This window comes from Propithecus coquereli, unplaced genomic scaffold, assembly GCF_000956105.1.
Source record: "Propithecus coquereli isolate 6110/MARCELLA unplaced genomic scaffold, Pcoq_1.0 Scaffold5, whole genome shotgun sequence".
NCBI lineage: Eukaryota > Metazoa > Chordata > Mammalia > Primates > Indriidae > Propithecus > Propithecus coquereli.
Window position 1 is genome coordinate 13659790 of NW_012150840.1, and position 14496 is coordinate 13674285.

Consider the following 14496-nt stretch of genomic DNA (forward strand, 5'->3'; position numbering starts at 1 on the left):
GCCCGGCCTCTGACAGCCTTTTTGATTATGTAATTCCAACAATGCATGTGGACAATGCCTGGAAGTTAATATGCAAAAAACAAAAGCATGATGTATTCAGGTGGTGATTTTTTGATTTTCAAAAAGTATTTAATATTGTTACATCATCTTTTTGATTAAATCAAGTGTGGAAGAAGGCATGGTTTCTAATCGAATGCATCTATGAAAAGCTTAGTCCAGGTACCACTTGGTGGCAGTGTACCTATTTTGTTAAAGTGCCTAGGAAGAACTAATTTTTGAATGTGCTAATAGAAACCCAAACCCAATACAGCTGACATCACAGAGCATGGGAGTGGACAGGAAAGGACTGAGAAAGCTGATAATAAGATGTCCCTTTATCCCATATTTCCTGGTCAGAAGTAGTGGGGAGTTACTCACCCTTCAGAAGGGCAGTCTGCATGATGTCCTGGGCAAGGGGATTATGTGACTGAATGGCATATTGGCATATTGCTGCTGCCATCTGTACATTGGGATTCTTGTCACAAAGAGCAGCCTCCAGAGCTGGCTGTAGAACCTCTGGCAAGTCCTGGATAGACGGGGCTTTCACAGTCTCCTTGTCTGTGCCAAAAGAGCCAGGTAAGAGTACTAGCCCCTTCGGTTTTCTCCCCCACACAGCTTCCTTCCCACAGCCATGTGGTGGCCAACCTCAGTCTCAGTTGCAGGTGCTTACCGCCATGTAATATAATTACAGTTAGCTGAGCCCCTGCAATGGGCAGGACTTTACATTCAGGGGTTAGAGCTCACTTCTGTGCTGGTATGTCAGTTCCCAATCTTTCATCATCTGGCTCTAAGGAGCTGTATTGAAGCTGAAGAATGTTTCCAGCTAGGCTATGGTGACCTTCACCATTAGTTTTAGTGATGAAAATCAACCTATTTGCCCCATGAGGCTTTATATTTTTAATGATAAAGGCAAATATATTTAGGTAGTGCTTTGCCATTTATTTATAGTGTTTTCACATTTATTTTCTTATTCAATCTTCTAACCCTGGTTGAATTAGGCAAGGCAGGTATCATTGCAGAGCTCACCAGGGAGTCTTTTTAGGTTTAACTAAACATTCAGGTTCACAAGACTATCAGGTTCACTAGGCCATACATGGCACCAGAAGGATATGGGAGAGGAGCACAGTTTGTCAACAGGGCAACAGCATCAAGCATTCCTTTTGGCTTGAGTTCTTTCTTTCTTTTTTGTTTTTTTGAGACGGGGTCTCACTCTGTTGCATGGGCTAGAGTGCCATGGCATCAGCCTAGCTCACAGCCACCTCAAACTCTTGGGCTTAAGCGATCTTCCTGCCTCAGCCTCCCAAGTAGCTGGGACTACAGGCATGCGCCACCAGGCCTGGCTAATTTTTTCTGTATATTTTTAGTTGTCCAGCTAATTCCTTTCTGTTTTTATTTTTAGTAGAGACGGGGTCTTGCTCTTGCTCAGGCTGGTCTTGAACTCCTGCGCTCAAACGATCCTCCTGCCTCAGCCTCCCAGAGTGCTAAGATTATAGGCGTGAGCCACAGTGCCCAGCCTGGGCTTGAGTTCTTGAGGCTGTTTGTGTAGCATTCCACAGAGCCTACTAGGGACAGCTCAGGAGCATGGAGTTCACTTTGGGTGAACCTGTGCTTTATAGGAATTAGTATTAATATCTCCTTTAACAACTCCATAGATACAATTCTAGGATCCACAAAGGCATGCGTGTTATAAGTTACAGCATTCAGGGAGGCCCCAAGTATGGTGTCCCTATCAGGTATTTATATTTTACTTACAGTTCTTCCTAGTCCCAATGTAATTTATCAGTCAGGGTTCATTTTTATCATAAGCAATGTTGCCTATAAAGACAGTTCCTATGCTCATCAGGGGAACAGGTGGACATTTAACTGAAGTTCAAATTCTCAAGCAGAAGGGGAAAAAGTTTTATTATTCTTACACAACTATTCTCTTTTTATAGATAAGGAAGTTGAAGCTTAGAGAGGTTAGCTGATTTTCCAAGAAGTGGCAGAGCTGAGCTGGTGACTCAGATTTTAGGATGTCTAATCATCTGTTCTTTTTACTAATGCTGTGGGCCAATATGCCATCTGTTAAGAATGGACTAGATGGAAATGTGTGTATTTCAGAGGAATAAACAGAAGTCAATTGAGTATTTCAAGAAATAATGAGAAAGATAATTTCTTTATGGAGGTAACAAGACAAAATCAGGACATGTGAAAGGGATCACATGAAAGACAAAATTCTGAGTAAAACAAAGGTGTTCCTTTTATGTATGTGGAAGATTTGGGAATATGATTATAATAATATCTATTGCTGCCTATTGAAGGCTTTCTCTATATGCCAGGCACTGAAAATCCACCATACCATTTAATACCCAAGGAAATAAACAGATGCAATAAAAAATGTTTATGTGTGGAAGCATATAGCAGGGAGCCTGAACCAAGTCTGGGCGGTGGGGCAGGGAAGGCTCCTCAGAGGAGGCGACACCTTGGCTGAAAATTGAAGGGCAAGTATAGAAGTTAATCAGGTGAAGAGAGAGATGGAATGTATGGAAGGGGGTCTTTGTCGAGGGTGATGAGTTCAGTTTTGGACGTACTGAGTTTGAGATGTGCTGTCCGGGGCTGTGGGACATAAAAAAAAAAAAGAGAGAAAGAGAGAAACAGGCCAAAGAAAAAGAAAAATGAAAATGGAAGAAAAAGAAAAGTGTGTGTGTATATATATATATATACACACACACACACGTTTTTACGAATGGGATCTCTAAGCGGGAAAATGTGAGCTTCCCCGCAAGCCACTGAGCAAACAAAAGGTGATGAAGTGTAGTGCCAAAAATACTGAACTGGAAGTCAGGAATTTCAGTCTCATCTCTGTTGCTGATAAGCTCTATGTATTTGGTTTCCACATTTGCAAAATGATCTCAGACTCTAAGGTCCCCACTAGTTCAAATATTCTGTGGCTTTATGAGTTGCTTATGTTCTCAAGCAGTTCAGTCTTGGCTCTCACCTGATTTCCTCTGGCTGGTGACAGTCCTGGGCTGTTCCAAAGCAGCTGTGGCACATGTGATGATGGCTTGGATCCGAATGTCATCATGTATGTCTGTCAAGCTCCGCAGCAGGTTCTCCACTGTCTCATGGTGCCACTCTATGACTATGCCACAGTGAGGGAAATGAGAAGAAAACCATCTGATTACAGTTAGATTTTGTGCTACAGGCAGGTGACAAGAAGTCCGCCTTCTCCCAGGACAATTCAAGCAAAACATTAGCTCAGAAGAATAAAGGGCCTGGAGATGGGGTCTTTAGGGAAGTTACTTCTCAAATGATCTATGTACTCTCTCAGGGAGTTCCCAGAGAGAACTCCCCCTAATCCCATCCTACATCTCTCGTTGCAAATAACTTTTTCATTGTAACCATCTAAAAAATAAAAGGGGCAATAAAACAAAGTGGTTAAGGGTACTATGTTGAGAAATCAATAAGACAGGATCCCTGCCTATAAAGAGTTCTCAGTTTAGTGAATTTCCACAAATTACTGAAGTAATACCCACCCATGCAAAAAGCACCCAGATGTATATATCAACTAATGTTCATCTAACACCCACTGTGTGAAAGGCCCTTATCTAGTCTAGTTTTAATGAGGCAAACAGATTTTTACATTTCATAGGGATGGATTTTCGAAGATTGAGAAACACAGGTCCAAGGTGAGAATCACCTGCTCATAAACGCATACCAGTATCTCAGGACATTCCTTCACTCACTCAGAGCCCACGCCGTCCTCCATTCCTGCAGCATCCTCTGCAGCATTGCCAGTTCCCAAGTCACATCCTCCTGTGGTGATTTTGTCAGCTTCCTCGACCTCCTGGCTTTAAGAGACTCATCCTCCTCACAACCCTGCAGCAGCTGATCCTTGGCTGGGATGGGCAGAGCAGTCCAGCGCGGGGCTCCTTTCACGGGCCTACAGCCTGTGGAGCGTGGCAGTGTGAGGTCTTCTCACCCCACTGCGTGAGGCTGTGCCACCCAGTGGTCCCAGCTTGCATCCCATTCTATTTGTGACTAACACCAGGACAAAATGAAACTTTCCCATGATTCCATGTGGAACTGAGTATAAGTCCCACAGAGAATTATGAAAAGTCCTGACTACAGACATGGTAAGCCCTGAGGATGATGGGGTGAGTGATTTGGGGAAGGAGGGAATTGAGATACATACATAAACCTTTAAATTTAATAAATCTTTACAAACATAAATATGTTTATATGTAACAAGTTTTACTCATAACATTTAATATTTGATATATTGCAATTTAGAGTGTAATTGGCCATTAATTCCTAATTTATTAAGTTTTCTTTTTAATGTTTTTAATTTGGGGAGAGGAATGGTGCTATAAGCTATGAATTTTTTTTTTTTTTTTTTTTTTTTTGAGACAGAGTCTCTGTTGCCCAGGCTAGAGTGCTGTGGTGTCAACCTAGCTCACAGCAACCTCAAACTCCTGGGCTCAAGTGATCCTCCTGCCCCAGCCTCCCAAGTAGCTGGGACTACAGGCATGCGCCACCATGCCCGGCTAATTTTTTCTATATATTTTTAGTTGTCCAGATAATTTCTATTTTTTTTTTTAGTAGAGATGGGGTCTCACTCTTGCTCAGGCTGGTCTTGAACTCCTGAGCTCAAACGATCCTCCCGCCTCGGCCTCTCAGAGTTTTAGCATTACAGGGCTGAGCCACCACGCCCGGCCTAAGCTATGAAATTTTAGATTTTAGCGTCTCTGAATTTTTCCTAGTATGACAAATAACAGAAACTTGAGGACAGAAGAAACCATAAATACTACAAAAATATAGTTGTTATATTTAAAGAAAGTTATAGTTGTTATGTTTTCTGGACTTAATGTCCTTCATGGTGCCAAATAGATTCAGAAACCCTCTTTCTCAGAAGAGCAGCTGTGTGGGGAAGGGGAAGGGAAGACAGATAAAAACATTTCCAAACTTACTAAATTCATTATTTGCCACATTGCCTATCATTCTCACGTTCTAATCAGTCACTACCAGCCATTTCTGCTTCTTCCGAGATTTCATTCCAACTCTAACACCTTTAGATTTGCTCAGAATCAATTATTTCCTTTGAGCAAGGAGGGCAATAACATTTCTTCCAATGTATAAAGAGTCCTGTGAGACCTCAGGGCAGTTGAGCAAAGATGTGCGTACAGCACGTCTCCTCCAAATGGTCCTCCCAGAGGGTGTGTGCAGCCAGGAGCTGTGGGACACCTGGGACAGGTCGGCTCCTGGTGATTAGACACCTCCCCTCCAACCCTCCCCTGCTTCTTGTAGCCCACTTGAAATCCCTCCCGAAGAGGTGAAAAGTAGCTGAATTAACACCATTTCTCCTATATCTCCCTGCTCAAGGAGATGAAATGGATTTGTGGTGAGAAAATCTAAGATCTCTAATATTTAACCCATATCGGAATAAACAAACAACAACTGCCACATTTACTTTACTTCCAGTTGAGTTCTAGGCAGATAGAAACCCATTCACCAACCAATTTCTTCATCAAAAGTCATGTAAACGAAGTATACAAAGAAATGACTCTTTCATTTTCTATGGGACAAAAGGGACTATGTACTTTGCTGGCAGAAACAAATGGTACCTGTATATCTATGACTTGTACAGTGAAACCCATGCTTGGTATTTAGGAACAGTAATGATGTGGGCACACTAGACAGTTTTATGATGTAATTTTGGGGGAACTAAAGGCTGTTTAGTAATAGGTACACTTCTTGAGAAATTTCATCACTTCAAGGAAATCTCTTCTAAGTTTTTTAATTCAGTCAAAATGGAGAGGAAAAAAATTTACTGCCACATCTAACCCCAGGAATTTTCCTATTTTTCTCTAGGTTCTTTCATACCTAACTCTATTTCCTGAGATGAGATGATAAAGAATGGTTATTAAAAGGTGTGTATATATTACTATTCTGACTTTAATTCCCCCCAGACCAATCTCAAATGCTATTTTTAAGATTCTGATGTGAGTATTCATGCAACATCAGCTCATTAAATGACCTGTCCTAGGAAAAAAGAGGGCAGATGTTCTCCGCCAGTGGTGAGGAGAGTGTCTGTGAACCCATGTGCTGTCCTCCCTCCTTCCTCCCAGCCCCTGGCAAGAAGTAGGCAGTGGAAGCCTCCATAAATGCAGCAGAATCCTCAGAGGATTTTCTTTTAACAACAATTTTATTGAAGTAGGATTCACATTCTGTAAAATTCATTCTTTTAAAGTATATAATTTGATGGTTTTTAGTATATTCACAGAGTTGTGCAACTATTACCACTATCTAATTGTACAATGTTTCCTCACCCCAAATAGAAAACTTATCATCATCCTTCCCTCCCTTGCCCCAACCCTAGCAACCATTAATCTACTTTTTGACTCTATGGATTTGCTTATTCTCAGAATGGAGTTGGCTTATGCAGAAAGTAGTATAGCAATATTAATAATAACGTCTTGAGTTTGTACAGCATTTAATAGTTTACAAACCACTGCATCCAAGTATTGCCAAAGTGCCTTGCTGCATGAATGATTAGTGTTGTCATTATAACGAAGCAGCTGGGCTTCAGAAAATGACTTGTCAAGACCCACTCCAGGGCTTCTCTGGGATCCTTTCTCTAACTCTGGTATGAGAGTTTGCGGAAGCTTCCCATAGCTGCCATGGTTAACACCTCCTTTACCCTGGCCTGCCTACCCAGCTATTGCCTATCCAGGCAGCACTAGAGACAGAGGTTTGGGGCTGGTGGGAAAAAGAATGGATGACCATCGCTGTTAGTTCCTGCACACCAGGGTGGCCATCTGAACAGTGATACTGCAAGGAAAAGAGTGGTGGGAAATGGAAACATAGAAAATGGAGTTTCCTGGAGAATATGCACATTCTATTTCATTCAGCTCATTTCTTGGCCACCTCCCTTCCCTCTTCCCTATTTGGCTTACAGAATGAGAATGATGTACTTAGGAAACAGAAACTTATGATAAAGAAAGACCCTGGGGCCTAAGGCAGGTATGGGCCTGAGTGTGGAGTGGGAGGGTAGAGCCAGCCCAAGGGAAAAGGGCAGAATGTCAGGAGTTTGATGTACTTTCCCTGTAAGCATTAAGATGGGATCTGCCTTAGTAGTAGTTATTGGCCCTAAATGACTTGGTTACACCTAAGTTATGTCTGATTTCAACTGAATCCATGTTCCACTGAGGCTCTTCCTAGTTAAAGTTAGTATTTTGTTTTATTATTATTTTTTGAGACAGAGTCTCACTGTGTCACCCCAGGTAGAGTGCAGTGGCATAGCTCACTGCAACCACAAACTCCTGGGCTCAAGTGATCCTCTTGCCTCAACCTTCTCAAGTAGCTGGGACTCAGGAGTAGATGGTAGCTAGGGGCGTGCACCACGATGACCAGTTAATTTTCCTGTTTTTAGCAGAGATGAGGGCATCCTCTTGCTCAGGCTGGTCTCGAACTCCTGACCTCAAGCAATCCTCCTGCCTTGGCCTCCCAGAGTGCTAGGATTACAGGCGTGAGCCACTGTGCCCAGCCAGTATTTTATAATTGTATGAGATGATTTTTAGTTGGTAAGAGGGGAGTTGCCTGGATGCTGGTGGTGCCCCAGCCCATGAACTAGGGCCCTTAAAGAAATAGCCACATTTCCCTCTTTACCCCCCATTATCAACTTCCTGCTTACATGCTTCAGGAATTGCCTGGGAAGACCACTTTTCTGGACTTTCAGGGAAAACCTTAGATAACTGTTTGCTGTACTGATTGAGGTTTTCCAGGAAAATCTGGTCTCTCTTTGCACCAATCCGGTGGATGATCTGGACTTCATCTGTGAACAAAGAAACAGTGAGTCCCCCAGCACCTCCCTCTTTTTTTTCATCCAGGGTTTCCAGTCATCAGGATTAGACCCTTTCCTTCACCCTAATCTAAGCCCCTAGGACCCATGACTGCCATACTGTGGAACATTCCTTGAAGGTGACTATTGCTTAGAATTGTCACAGCTATAAGTCACCATAGTGTCTGTGGGAAAAAAAAGTCACAGCTGGTGGCCTCACAGAGAAGTCCTTTAGAGGCCTGGGAGCCAAGGATGGCATTTTTTCTTTAGTAGGGCAGAGCCTGTCTAACTTATAGGCATTGTCACCTATGAAAAGCTAGACACTAAAGAAGGGGTACCTAATTAATCCCATCAGTCATGAATACCTTAGAATAATTTTGTTAAACACTTTAGGAAGACTTTCAGAGGACAGCAATTTAGGAACAGATGGGGGTTGGTAAGAAACAGCTTGGAACATGCAGATCAGGTATCCTGGAAGCCCAGACATCTAAAGGATGGCAAGATGGAAGGGGAGGGTAGTGGGCATTTATTGAGCACCTTCTATGTGACAGGCATTGGGCAAGAAGCATACCTTATACATGCTTTCTCATCTACTCTACTTGAAGTGCAGTTTTCTTAACCTTGTTTTACAAAGAAAGTGCTTAAGGCTCAGAAGGATTTAAACCCAAATCTACCTGACTCTAAAGCCTGTGATTTTTTTTTTCCAACATAGCACCCTCAGTGGGGGAATATCTCAAAATGAGAGAAGGGCGAAGGGTGGACAGAGAAGAGGTGTGTTGTTCCCAAAATCTTGCCTACTTTACAGTTCATCCTCTACTGCCCCCTTAGTAAGACATGGGGATAGGAAAAGGAGGAAGAGAGAGAATAGTTCCCTCCCCACCAGGTATCACTCCCCCTCCCTGCCATGCTAGTGACCAGGGGATGCTACCTTGAAAACCTGGGTCATCCAAGGCCTCCCATCCACACCCACAACTGTTTCCAGCCCCCAGCAACCTTCCACCTCCCTGGCCCATGTCCACCTCTGCCCTCTCCACAGGGCCCAACTTTATTACCAAAGTAAATCTCCTGTTCAAAGGTGTTGTCTGTGGAGTAAGCAAACTTTCCAGCTCGGGGATTCACCTGTCGGAAGTAGCTCTGGTTTTGGAGCTGAAAGATGTTCTTTCTTTCATTGATATCCTCAGTGGTCTTATTGTTGCCAGGCATGATTTCAGCTGTCTCTGCTCGTGAGAAGTAACTGGGCAATCTTGGCAGGGGTGAGAAAGGGGGAAGAAGGCAAAAAGGCAGGAGATGGGCCCCCCTTTCCATTAGACCCACAGCTCACTCCCTTTCCTCTTTAAGCTCAGCTCATACACATGTGAACATCTAAAGAACACCTATGTTGGCCGGGCGCGGTGGCTCACGCCTGTAATCCTAGCACTCTGGAAGGCCAAGGCGGGCGGATTGTTTGAGCTCAGGAGTTCAAAACCAGCCTGAGCAAGAGCGAGACCCCGTCTCTACTAAAAATAGAAAGAAATTAATTGGACAACTAAAAGTATATAGAAAAAATTAGCCGGGCATGGTAGCGCATGCCTGTAGTCCCAGCTCCTCGGGAGGCTGAGGCAGAAGGATTGCTTGAGCCCAGGTTTGAGGTTGCTGTGAGCTAGGCTGACGCCACAGCACTCACTCTAGCCTGGGCAAAAGAGTGAGACTCTGTCTCAAAAAAAAAAAGAAAAAAAAAAAAGAACACCTATGTTTAATTATTAGCCTTGTCCTCAAGGTGCCAGTTCAATATGGAGCTGCCAGAAGGGTCTGTCTGTAGCCACCTTTCCCCTCCACAGATAGAGCCACACCTTCTGCAGCCACTGCGCAGCATGACAGAGCAGTCGTGTTCCCAGCATAACCCCTTTTTTTCCTGGTTAACTTTTCAAAGTGCTAACGGCATAACCCTTTTTTTTTTCTTTTTTAGATAACTGAAGTCATGTGTTACAGCATAGCCCTTTTTACAATGATACCCTTAGAGGTTGCATGGACTTGGGGAAGAGAACCTCAAGAGAACCTCCTATATCACCTCGCTCTTTCTGTTATGTGTGTGGTTATTTAATGTCTGTCTACCCAGTGGAAGGCTACAGCTCCTTAAAGGTACAAATATATCATTTTTACACTGTATTCCTAGTACTTCCCAGAGTACCTTGAAAGTAGCAAGAACTACTGCTAGTTATTATAACTTATATTTGTCCAATAAATGAGTAAATAAATGGATTTTCACTTATTTTTATTTTACTCTTAAGAATCAGGGATAGCATAATAGCTCTAGTCTTCCCTCTAGCTATAAATGAGAAGGAAAGGCCAGGCAAGGTGGCTCATGCCTGTAATCCTAGCACTCTGGGAGGCCAAGGTGGGAGGATTGTTTGAGGTCAGGAGTTCAAGACCAGCCTGAGCAAGAGCGAGTCCCCATCTCTACTAAAAATAGAAAAAATTAGCCAGGCGACTAAAATTGGAAAAAATTTTTGGTGGCACAAGCCTGTAGTTCCGGCTACTCGGGAGGCTGAGGTAGGAGGATTGCTTGAACCCAGCAGTTTGAGGTTGCTGTGAAGTAGGCTGACTCCATGGCATTCTAGCTTGGGCAACAGAGCCAGACCCTGTCTCAATCAATCAATCAATCAATCAGAAGGAAGCAATCTGAAAAATATGTAGGTTGTTTGATTCTCTGTCCTGCACTGGCTCCTTATTCAAAGTAAGGCAGTACCAAACCTCAGTGCCATGAAGTTTCTGCCTTCCTCATGTCACCATGGATACATTTCTGGGAGTGCCTAGACAGTCACTGGATCAGCAGTTTGATGGCTCAGTCTGCTGGGGAGACTGATCTGCTGACAGCAGATCCTTTTAAGAGTAGCGGTTCTAAACTAGGAGTGATCTTGTCCCTGTTAGAGACATTTGACAATGTCTAAGACATCTTTGGTTGTCACAACTAGGGGGTTGTGATCTGGTTGGTAGAAGCCAGGGATGCTGCTAGCATCCTACAATGCACAGGGCAGTCCCTCACAACAAAAAATTATCCAACCCGGAATGTCAACAGTTCAGAGGTTGAGAACGCCTTACTTTGAGAAGATCTGAGCGAGCAGGTTGGCGGTGGAGAACATGAAGTGGATGGGTGAGTGCATTCTGAATTGTGGAGTGTGAACCCACCTGGGAGTCTTCGAAAGGGAGCAGGGATTCTCAAAGGTACACCTGAGGCCCTGGCCAGTTACCTGTAGTAAACAGGAAGCAGCAGCTCTGGCTTCTTTTTTTCCTCAGGGGGCAGGATGACGATTTGATCCTCAAACTCTGCTATCTCTTCTGCCTCCAGCTGTTTCAGGAGCTCCAGGTCGCTGGTGGAGGTGAGCTCATCCCGGATGTGGCTCCAGTCATACTGCTGGCACAAGAAGGTCTGCCACTTGTTGGGGGATACCCCAGACCTTAGAGGACGCTTGTTCTGGATCCATCGGGCTGTGCGCTTGTTCAGCTTTTCCAGCACGATGGCCTCCCAGGCTCTGGCCTCCTTCTCAGCAGGGAGAAGCCAGGCTTCCCTCTCCTCCAGGTTCACATCTGGAGAAGGTGGCAGACCCAGCATATCTGGATCCCTGCAGGGACGATGGATGCGGGGGCAAGGTGCTTCCTGGACTACCCTTGCTGGCTTTGATTTCTGTGGCTTCTTTTCAGCATTGGCAGAGCTTTTTGTCTTCATAGGCTGAGAGGTGTCCCCTGATGAGGGACCCAAAGGAACCAAGAACTTGAAGCTGGCAGGTTTCTCGGGTTGGGCCTTCCTAACCTGGGAAGGCTGGATGATGTCATCTGTGTTATAGAGGTGGTCAAAGCGGTACTGGCCATAAGGAATGCTGGGAAGCCCTCGCTGCCACACCACCTCCTGAGAAAAGGTAAGGTTTGCAGCGGCGTTTTTCAGATATTGGCTCTTGCGGTGTGCGTAATGCTGTGGGCTGAAGGGGAAGACTGGGGGCACGTTGGAGATGAAGGCACATGTCTTCTCACTTTTTAGTTGCGGATAGATCATGCCCCATCTCAGCTGCGGTGGGAGTGATTGATGGAAATGATGGGAGAGAAAAGTCTTTTTCTTTTGGGTCCTGGTCATATTGTTTCCCAGAAAATGCTTCCTTTTACACTGACTGGCCCAGAGGCAAGGCCTGGAGATGTGACCAGACACCTGTTAAAGGGATGGGAGGAACTGGTGAGAGCTCTAGGTAGGCAGAAATTGGTAGCCCACAGTAGTTCAGAACAAGAATAACTTGGAAAACAGATGGGAAGGGAGGCCAGGGAAAATCCATGTGAATTAGAACAAAAGAAAGAAATAATGCTACATTCTAAATATTTCTTGTATCAGACCCTTGCATCCAGTTCTCACACTTGTGCCCAAAGCTCAGACCTTCATCTCCTATGAGAGATCACTGCTTTTCAGCAGCATCCCACGCTCCCAGTATTTCTTCAAACATTGCTTTTTCTCTGTTCAAAAGGCTAATAGCATAAAGTTCAGACAACTCAGCCTGGCATTCAGGGTCCTCCATGAATATAACCCCAGTTTATGACTCATCCTGACATGTAAGCTCTGCTTAAGCCAGTTGAGTCTCCTAGCGGTTCTCTGAGTATCCTTCTCTCCGTGTATTGGAGCTTCTTTCTGAGCCGACTACAGGGAATGGCCTTCCATACTTGACACAAGCTCTATCCATCCTTCCAGGCCCAGCTCAATCCTACATGCTCCATAACTCTTCCTTGACCAACCTAGGCCATCATGTCATACCCAAATTTATAAGTCACGCTTGGTTCATACCAGGTATTCTAACTTAACTGTGTGACACCTCACATTGCTAAGTATTTGGCTATTTGACTGCACTGTCCAGTGACCATGTCTCCTGTCTCTTCTGTCCTTCAGAATCACCCAGCATATACACTGCCACATCCTTGTTAAGATGTTTAATAGCTGTAGCATATTTTATCAAGTAGGTAAATGGCTTTGGGTCTTCATTAATTATTACGTGGGTTGTTTCCCCATGTTAGCTACCATGGCAAGCACCGTAGATAACAAACGCTTAGATTTAGTGTTACAGTGTAAACATCCCAGAAGGAATACCATATTATTATTAACAATTTTTTTTTTTCGAGACAGAGTCTCACTCTGTTGCCCAGGCTAGAGTGCCATGGCATCAGCCTAGCTCACAGCAACCTCAAACTCCTGGGCTCAAACAATCCTCCTACCTCAGCCTCCCGAGTAGCTGGCACTACAGGCATGCACCACCATGCCTGGCTAATTTTTTACATATACATTTTTAGTTTTCCAGCTAATTTCTTTCTTTTTTTTAGTAGAGACGAGGTCTCGCTCTTGCTCAGGCTTGTCTCGAACTCCCGAGCTCAAATGATCCTCCTGCCTTGGCCTCCCAGAGTGCTAGGATTACAGGCGTGCGCCACCACGCCCGGCTTATTAACAATTATTATCTAAATTCTTGAGGAATAGTTATTATCATCTAATATGATGGCCTATTGAGAAGGAAGGAAAAACATGATAGGTCCATGTTGAAAAGGAAGGGGGATAGGACAGAATATTGTGAGATTTGGTCAAAAGAGGTTTGTTATGGCTTGTTCTTGTCTGTCTTCAAGTCAGATTCTGCACTTCGAGCCACGTTACCTTGGGCAAATGATTTAAAATCCCTGGTTTGCCAATCTGAAAATTGAGAGTCTGATACCTGTTCTAATTTAGTGTTGATAAGAAGCTCAGAATTGGAAACACGTATGAAAGTTCTTTGTAAGCTGCACAGTATTATATAAATGTGAAGAATTGTTATTATTGGTTTAGAGGACAGACTATTGTCCTTACAAGGCAAATCTCTGGCATCCCACGGTTAAATGCACTGGGCACTTAGGAAAGAATTCAGGGGTATTGGGGAACTAGGCACTTAAAAGAGAAGGCACATAGAGAAGGAAGAATGGATTTATGAATGGAATTTGGAAGCTTTGTATTATCCAAACTTAGATGTTACCAAACAAGCATTTTGAGGTTGGGCCCTCACTCTGAACAAACAACCCTCTGGAACAAAAAGCAGAGTGGTAGGTCCCAGGTCCTTTTGTACACCAACAGCATAAAAAAATTGAATAAGTCAATCTCTCGTGTAACTGCAGACCAGGCGCTGCAATCTGGTAAGCAGCAACCATCAGCATTATCTCTGCACTTTTAAGAACTTGGGCTAGAAGGGCAGGAGTAGGGTTGGAAGGGTTAGGCCACATGCCTCCAGGTAAAACCTGATGAACTTTCTAGATCCCCAACTGTAAAATGTGGAAGTTGAACTAAAGTCCTTTCCTGCCTCTGATATTTTATGAATATAAGAACCCAACTCAAAATGGGTAGTATATCAGAGATTCCAAATTTAGTTCTACTCTTTTGCTCACCTTCCCAATTCCCTACCTTCAGCCCTGGGCTGTTACCTTTGCTCTGCATGAGTGGTTGAAGTAAGTTGAGTAATGTGTTTTAAAAGGAGTAGTATGTTCCTTTTTTTTTTTCTTTTATTAAAACAGAAGAGGCCGGGCACGGTAGCTCACACCTGTAATCCTAGCTCTCTGGGAGGCAGAGGCGGGCAGATTGTTTGAGCTCAGGAGTTCGAAACCAGCCTGAGCAAGAG

The 14496-nt window shown here is 44.0% G+C and overlaps 1 protein-coding gene across 1 annotated transcript in view; it reads right to left on the reverse strand.

The window, feature by feature from the left end:
• The window catches only part of HEATR4 (HEAT repeat containing 4), a 33392-nt gene extending 21429 nt beyond the window's left edge, over nucleotides 1-11963 (reverse strand). The window contains exons 1-6 of the mRNA XM_012656110.1: nucleotides 11086-11963; nucleotides 8911-9101; nucleotides 7712-7852; nucleotides 3765-3968; nucleotides 3017-3160; nucleotides 418-579 (exon numbers count right to left, since the gene is read on the reverse strand). Coding sequence (XP_012511564.1) covers nucleotides 418-579; nucleotides 3017-3160; nucleotides 3765-3968; nucleotides 7712-7852; nucleotides 8911-9101; nucleotides 11086-11963 — 1720 coding nt within the window. The remainder of the gene's footprint in view (nucleotides 1-417; nucleotides 580-3016; nucleotides 3161-3764; nucleotides 3969-7711; nucleotides 7853-8910; nucleotides 9102-11085) is intronic.
• Nucleotides 11964-14496: the final 2533 nt, after the last annotated feature.